At 42.8% G+C, this 8,331-nt stretch overlaps 1 protein-coding gene across 1 annotated transcript in view; it reads right to left on the minus strand.

Annotated features, from left to right (window-relative positions):
• EFEMP1 (EGF containing fibulin extracellular matrix protein 1) overlaps window positions 1-6,332 on the minus strand; it is a 48,729-nt gene extending 42,397 nt beyond the window's left edge. Inside the window, exons 1-4 of the mRNA XM_032184236.1 lie at window positions 6,224-6,332; window positions 5,777-5,864; window positions 2,848-2,896; window positions 2,414-2,674 (exon numbers count right to left, since the gene is read on the minus strand). Coding sequence (XP_032040127.1) covers window positions 2,414-2,674; window positions 2,848-2,896; window positions 5,777-5,860 — 394 coding nt within the window. The 5' untranslated portion in view covers window positions 5,861-5,864; window positions 6,224-6,332. The remainder of the gene's footprint in view (window positions 1-2,413; window positions 2,675-2,847; window positions 2,897-5,776; window positions 5,865-6,223) is intronic.
• Window positions 6,333-8,331: the final 1,999 nt, after the last annotated feature.

The raw sequence follows: 8,331 nt of genomic DNA on the forward strand, positions 1-8,331 counted from the left end.
TCCTCAGAGCATGTTATTGTTTTAAACAGAGGTCTCTACACTTTCACATTGGTTATAAAATACTTAGTGCTGCTGGACTGGAAGGAAAATGTCATACATCTGCAAACAATTAGAAGGAGCTGGACTTCATATTTGATTTACTAAACAATAAAACAAGCTTAAGTGTGACTATATGTGTAAGTTACACTCCCTAGGAGCCTCAAGCAGTTATCATAGCAAAGTCTTTTAACCATAATTAAATAAACCCACAGTGGGATCATTGCTGATCAAAATTATCTTTTATAAGATATTTTCAGCAGTGAAGATCACGAAGTTGAATGCATGCTTTAAGTGCTCTGAAAGTCCTTCATCCTTTCTTTCAAGCACACTATCCACTACACTTTTTCCAGCTGGAATTCGTTCAGTACAATATATTTCAGCTTTTAAACACCAATATTTCCATACTTTCTGCATTTAGAATGAAATTTTGGCACAAGGAGATTAGTAGCAAAACTCTGACTCAGTAAAGCCTGAGATTTCACCATAGTTTGTGTGTCTGTTAGTTAAAAATTCTGGTACTATAACAACAACAGTTAGTTGTTATTATAAATTAACCAGAGATTTGTAAATTGAATATAAATATTTAGATGCAAGTTTCAAGAAGCTAAAGCATGGAAAAAAAGATTATAATAACGTATCATAAACAATCTTCTCAACAAAACAAAAACCCTAACCACTTGTCAGTCTCTAAGTTAACCCCATTTCACAATTCAGAATAAGTAAGGCATTGGTACTATTTGCCATTAAACTTTCCTTTTTATCACTTATTGGAGCACCTGAAGCCACCACAGCTAAAGTTATGTTAATGCTTGGAACTTTTCTAGCATTATTTTCAAATGCTGTAAAACATCAATATTATGTGCTCTAGCAGAAGCAGTTTATCACAGTTCACCAGGGAAGATAAGCATCACAGTACTGCAATATCACCTGGCAGGGGGAATACTGGATCAAACACAGGAGTCTCGTACTCTGTTTTTGGTTCTGCTGCTAGTTTGTTAAGGTAAACTGAGAAAAAATAATTTGTCATCAAGGAAAAAATTAATGCCAAAGATAACTTCAGATGAACACTTGGGATTAAGAGGATATCATTGGACTGACTTCCTTTGGCAGGCTCTTTACTTGACATTCTTGAATTAGAGCAACAGAAATACTGAATGTTATCAGATGAGCCAGAAATGCAACTCTGAGGCTTTGCCTATGAAAATAACTTATCCAATCTCCATGATGATTACTATGCTTCAGAAGCACCGGGTATTTACTTACTAGTGATAAATAATGTTCTGTATACATGAATACCAGGGAGAAAGGAACTACCACTGTATAATACAGCTTGCCCTGATTATAGTCACTGAAGTACTATTTTATATGATTATACTGTTAAGGGCCACAAAAATGGAAAAGATGAACGATGGGGTCACATTTTGCCCTCTGTTTGCATGGGTATCCCACTGACATGCTTGAAAGCCAAATTATGAACAAGGAGTAGAATATATTTTTATGAAAGAAAACAAAAACAGTGGACAAAACATTTGTTACTTCAGCAAGTATAAGAGTAAACTATTTATATAAAATAATAAATGAAACAGTCTTAGTTTACAGTAGTGCTTGTGGGTCTGGTTCCTGAATGCATACAATTAACATTGCTAATACCCTGAGAATTTTGGCACAGCGTGCAGTGTATGTACACTCAAATGAAAGGTCTTCATTGCTATAGTTTCAGAGCCTGGCTAGACTATGACTGGAAGTAAGCTGGCAGGGTCTCTGTAGGATTGCTTCCACAGAGATCAGAAGAGCACAAGATGTTCAGATGTTTGGTTCCTACTGCTTGAGAAGTATCCCTCATACAAATCTGATGGACATAAAACAGTGTATTGTTCTACATTAAAATCTGATATAATCAACAGCTCATATAATGTTTTTTTTTCTGTTCCATTCAGCATTAACTTAGTGGAAAATACATAGTTTTGCAAATCTTTACAGCTTATCTACACTATGTCCAACTATGTTGCCTACTTTTTTCAAAGCACTGCCTCTCCTGGACATGTTTGACTGAAGTTGGTTACTTGCGTTAAGGTTTTGTTTGGTTTTGTTTTTCTTTACCATCTACAGACAACAGAATTAATTGTACTCATTAGCCTGAAATAGATGGAATAGGTTGCAACAAACTTCAGGTTCTGTTACCTTGAACAATAACATGATGCATGTATTTTATTTAGAGACCTTTAGGAGGTGCATATGGCACACCTCCAATTTGATGGTGCACCAATACATTTCTAGTAAGTTCAAGTTAGAGGCTGTTATTTTCTAGGCATTAGGTTTGTTATCACATACGCTCTGGTTATACTGAAAGGAAAACATAGGGCAGTTTGCTTACCTTGGCACACATTGTGCTCACTTTGCTCATACCCAGCTGCACACTGAATTTGATGCGTTGGATTTGGAGGGGCACGGTGAGGATCAGCTGGAGTCCGTCGAATGACATTGTTTCGACCACTAGTGGATTCAGCTGCTGCTTCTTCTCGCTCATTTACAATAATTTGGGCTGTTCTGGGTAGACAGAGGTATCCTCCATAGTGGTTAACACATTTCATTCCACCTTTACATGCATCTGGGACTATTTCACATTCATCAATATCTGTGGTTAGCAACAACACAAGTCATGCTTTTAACAGTTGAATCCTCTGCAACAGCCATTAATACAAGTAATGCAATGAAACATGCAAGCACACTCCCTTGTCTAAACCAGGGATGTGAGAACACTGAAATAATTCCAACAGCAAGTTTTTGTTTGAAAATGATTTACTGTACCTTTGCACCGTTGCCTAACAGGATCCCATTCATAGCCATCTGTGCATTGCTATAGAGAAAAATGGGAAAAAAAAAAAAAAAAAAAAAAAAAAAACAACAGTAAAATACTATGCTAGTCAGGAATCTTTATTTTGGAGAAATAAGCATATTTCAATGATCTCAAAGTTTTACATTAGGAGACATGCAATGTTTCTGTAACTTGGAAAGCTAAAAAAATGGTTATTAGTACAGCGTTGCTGTGTAGGTAGAACGAGAAGCATGTAGAGATAGAGCTTCTATTCTCAGCAAGTTCCTAAGGTATTGTTTGCTGAGTAGGTAGACTTTAGTGGGGATGGGGAACAAAGTGAAAAAAGCATCTGCCATTGGTTACTGGCTGACTATAATTTTATTTATTTATTTTTTTAAACTTTGTTCTTGTTCACTGCTTTCCAGGAGTGGAACATCTTTCATTCTTTCATTCCAGGGGCTTGCCAGAGGGACTAGTGGACCTCTGTCCCACTGTACTTCTTCCTCTCTCCCATCAGCACACTAGCAATGGGGAAAGATCCCATGACAGCTGGAAATTCATTCACATGCTTTCTAACCATGTGACTCCAGGAACTGCAGTCTAGGAAGAACAATTTATACTGCAAGACATACAATAAATGGTTAGAGTTTATAGCAGCAGGACTACTTATATAAATAAAACTTGACAGAATTCAAACAAGACTATACTCAGCAACTATTCATATCATCGTAGACGGGTAACTTCAGAAATAATTTTAAATATTCTGCCTGGCAATTGAGGCAAATATCTTCATTATCTCTCTGCCCAAAAGCATTAAAACGTCTACAGTTTTAATCACAGGTTATAATTAGAGAAACTGATTAGTTAAGTACAACAATGGTGCCAACTACAACAGACATTTAAAATATCAGTGAATCAACTGAGCTGTACTATGCGGGTGCATATGCATCCTGCACTGCTTAGGATATTATTTTAATGGCCCCACAGAAAGGAAAGAATTGAGTCAATTAACGTAATTAGCCACAGTTAAGCAAGCTAAATCTTGTTGCAACTCCTCCACTGTAGAGAACTGTTTAAGTAACAAGTTTGACCTTCTGGTGCTGAGATCCACTTGTTCCATTTACAATGCTCAAGTTATTTTGAGAAACTTGTTACAAACAGACACTGACTCAGCAATAGGATTGAAAATATGTTCTTCATTCGCAGGTGACACCAGTGATCTGCCAGATGTAGCAGCGAGTTAGAAGAAAAAGCCTCCAATGTTACAAAGGGGTAAGTGGACAGCAAATTGTATTACAATTCTCAATCTCTGAAGGAATGACTACATGCTGAGTTGACAACACCAAAGTTACTGTAGCTATGAAAACGCAAACCCAAAGGAAAACAGCTAATTCATGCATCTACTGAATCACCCAATTCCTGTTAATGCACAACAGAAGTTCTGTCTATTTAGTAGTAAGGAGCCAAGTTCAACTATTACTGCAGCTGAAGGAAGTTTTACAATAGAAAAGGATTTGGCCCTAAATGAATACAATGTACGTATGAGAAACAGTAGCATCCTACGGGTAACATGTCCAAAAGCTACGTTTCATTGTTAAGTTTACATGATTAGAAGACTGATCACTGAAGCACCTGAATGCTCTTTGAAAACATATTATAGGAACCCAGATCACACAGGCATGCTAGAAATCTTGTATTGTCATAAAAAGAAGTGTGCAGACACATCAGAAAAGCCCTATTAAAAAAATAAATTGTAATAAGTGCTGAAAAGGATGGGGTTGGGATCCCTATTTAGTCTAGATTTTCAAAATGTACTTATTTCTTCAGTTTCTGCTTCTGTATAGGAACTTAGAAATATTTCTGAGGGCCTCTAAATAGAAGTACTCCCAACCTTCAGAAGTCTATTGCCTCCAAAGCCTAGTATTAAAAGTATTTTATGACTGACTTCCTGATGTTCACTTGAGGCTTCTTTGAGCCCTGTCTTCTATGATAAGGTCCAACTCTGCAATATTTACTTGCCTGAGCCATCCCACTGACTTCAGTGGGATTACTTGTATAAGACACAATCTCAGCCTTTGGCTGTGGTTCTCTAACTTTTTGCATGTGTGCAGAATTTTCTGCTTGTGTGGCATTGCGCTGATGTCTGTACACATATTCAGAGGTCCACCCATATGAAGCAAGTTGCAGGGATTACAGCTGTAATCAGATGTGAAAACGTGGGTTTTTCACCAGCCCAAGCCAATGTAATTGCCACTCCTTCTATGACACGCATTATGCGAGCCAAGGAGTGAGAACAAGCAGATTAAAACCAAAAATTTACAAGAAGGCCTATAAATCTCCTACCCCATCACCTGGTTGCAAGCAGAACCTATTTCCAGTATTCTTGTAGAATTTCATCAAGCTGTGCAAAACCACTGCTCAAAACCAGCTCAAACCAACATTTGTGGGAGCACTCCAGGACTTAGATGCTTCATTAAGAGCACTGAGTTCTGGAGTACTTGCATGTTGTTAAAAACAGCTTGAAACATCCAAAGGAAAACACTGAAGAATGTTTGACCTAATTATCTGTCAAGTTCCATGTATTTCAAGTGAAGGTCCTAGGGACCTTTTCTTTAGGAAAAGGGATTAAAAAATAAAAAATTAAGCTTCCTAATTTTATTCAGTTCATCAAACTCAGCCCACAGCTAGCTTTTCAGAACAGAGAGCTGCAGCCCATTCTGCTCAGTCCTGTAAACTTCAGCTTTCACTGTTTCAGCGTAGGAGCAGCTTGTTTTACAGTTAGCATTCAGACTCAGAGAGCTCTGTATTGCATGCTAGACAGCGGCAAGATTTTTTTTTTTTTTTTTTTTTTTGAAGGGTCATTTCGAAGAACCCCTGCTGCAAAGCAAAGCAACAGCTATCCCCAGCTCCACGAAGCCTTACCGTGTACGTTATGGTTTCCTCCGTTTCCTGCGAGTGCACCGTAATGAGGATGAGCGCAGCCAAGAACATAGCTGTCAACATCATGAACCTGGAAAGAAAGAAAAAGAAAGAAAGAAAGAAAGAAAGAAAGCCCAGTCAGCCACCGGCCCCTGCAGCGCCGCTGTGCCAGCGGAGCCGGGACAGGTCCCTCGCTACCTGGCGCCGCGGCAGCCCGGTGCTGCCAGGGGGCGGCTGGGCAGCGCGGGCAGCCCGAGAAGGAGCTGGGCACGGCGAAGCAGCCGGCTCGAAACCCCGCGCCGAGGCTCCGGGAGAACGCCCGCGGGGCCCCGAGGAGGCAGCGGCGGCACCGGGCACCTGCCGGGCTCGGGGCCACCCTGCCCCGCCGAGCCGAGCCGAGCCGAGCCGCGGGGCAGGGGCAGCGCCTGCAGCCCCCGAGCCCGCTCCTACCTGCGGCGGGGCCGGCGGCTGCTCCCGGCGGCGTTCCCGCGGCGGCTCCGGCCCCGTCCGTGCGCTGGCTCCGCTGCGCTGCCGGCGCCCGCTCCCCCCCACGGGCCTTGGGCTAAATAGAAACGGGCCCGGCTCCTGCCGGAGCCCCGGGCGCCCCCTACCGGCCCCGCGGCGGCCGGAGCCCTGCTGCGGGGCGGGGCGGCCCGGGCAGCACGGCCCCTCCGCCGCTCCCCGCCGCCCGGGGCGCCCCGAGGCGGGGCAGGAGGCCGGGGCTGCTCCGGGGGAGCGAGGCCCCTCACGCCGGGCACGGTCCCGGTCCCGGCCCGTTCCCTCAAGCAGCCCGGCCGCCGGCTTTCCACAACGCCCCGTCCGGGAGGTGGCTGCCATGTGCGGGCTGAGGGCTTCGACGCCTGGGGCGTGCTGAGGGCACGCTGAGGAGAAGCAGGGTGGGTGCAGGAGGCACCGCGCCATCTGCGTGTGCCTAGAGTTAACCCAGCATGGAGCAGAGGCCGCGCACGGAAGGAGCTTTCCTGGGTGGTTGTGAGGAGCTCAGGCCAGAGCGGGCCACGCTGGGTGCTGATAAGAGCCGCTCCAGCAACAGAAGCCGCCAACGCTCACCCTGAATTTGGTAAATAAAATACACAAGGAGCCCCCTTACTAAAGGACAGCCAGAGTGGCTGCTCCAGTGACAGCAGGTAGAGATTTTGCTGGAGGTGGGAAGGTTCCTCTGGAAACCAGTTTCCCCAGAGGAAGCTTTGGAAGAGTTTTCAGGGTGGGCTCGTAACCCAAAGGAGTCAGAGGGCAGAAGGTAAATGCAAAAATCTGTCAAAGCCTGAGGAGTTCTGCCTAAGAGCAAATTGGTTCTTCAGATATTTCTGGGCATGATCACTTGTATGTGGAGAATACATATGTATTGTTACAACTACATACAAAATCAAAATGTTTCCATGAATCTTCTTGTGCGGGGAGAGGATGAGCTAATGCCCATGGGGCTGACCATAGTCATGTTGTGCAGCTGAATAACCCTCAAACATTAATGACATTGGTTGGCTTTAGGTTGACTACATTTTTAGGACATTTTGCATGTGCTTTTGTATGCTGATGTATTTAACAAGCTATCTTTTGACGCCTACTCTCCTGCTCAAAGAAATGCTCCCTTTAATCCGCCCTTAGTCCGTGTATCATTTTTTAGCAATACAGGTTCAAAGTGTTAGATTGGCTCCAAATAAAATGACTCCTATTAGTGTAAACTACACTCATATTTATGACACGCCTCCAATTATATTGTGAAAATTTGCTGTTTCATGTTAATAGAAAGCAGTACAGATATTCCTAATGCTCAAAATAGTAATATCAATTGCTTGTCTCTGCTGGCAACTATGGTTACTTTTGAATGTACTGTCAAAATACCTGCCATGCCGAGAGACCTGAATTTAACTTGTTGGCTTCTGGATTAAGTCAACCTTTAAAAATGTTTTGTCTTAATCTACTACCTAGGGAGACATTGCCTATGTTGCACTCTAGGAAAACTGAATCAGAGAATAACAGAAGCATGTATGAGCACTGGCTGAGCATAGATCCTGCGCTTGGCTTCAGACGGTGTTAGACATTTGCTGAAATATCATACTCTGCCAAGGATAGTTCATGGTCCTTTAAATGGAGGTGGTAGACTCAGCTTGTGATTTTGTAGTTCAGATATTTCCTACTGAGGCAAGTGGAAATTTGCCTCATGAAGGATAACATGATTTAGACCCTCGGAAATGTTGAGGAATGTGTGAGGTATCTGGGTGAGAATAGCTTCCTTACATATCTACATGTCCGAAGATGTCTTTTATGAAGTGGTCAACCCACCCGTTGTGTCTTGCAGACCATGTAGCATGGCATTGCTGAGGCCAGCCCCTTGCAGCAGTTGCTGGTGGTGCTTCTGATCGAAGCAGCCCTGTGAGGCTGGCCCCTAATTGCTGCCTCTTGGCTCCTTCTGTAAATGGTGCACTCTATTCCCTATGGCTTTAGCGAACTCTTTGTCACATCTCAGTTTTTGCTTCCTTTAAAAACTGCACTTTTCATACATTCTTGTTGTGTTTATGACTAAATGTTCACATTTTTTT

The sequence above is a fragment of the Aythya fuligula genome, chromosome 3 (assembly GCF_009819795.1).
Source record: "Aythya fuligula isolate bAytFul2 chromosome 3, bAytFul2.pri, whole genome shotgun sequence".
NCBI classification, from domain to species: domain Eukaryota; kingdom Metazoa; phylum Chordata; class Aves; order Anseriformes; family Anatidae; genus Aythya; species Aythya fuligula.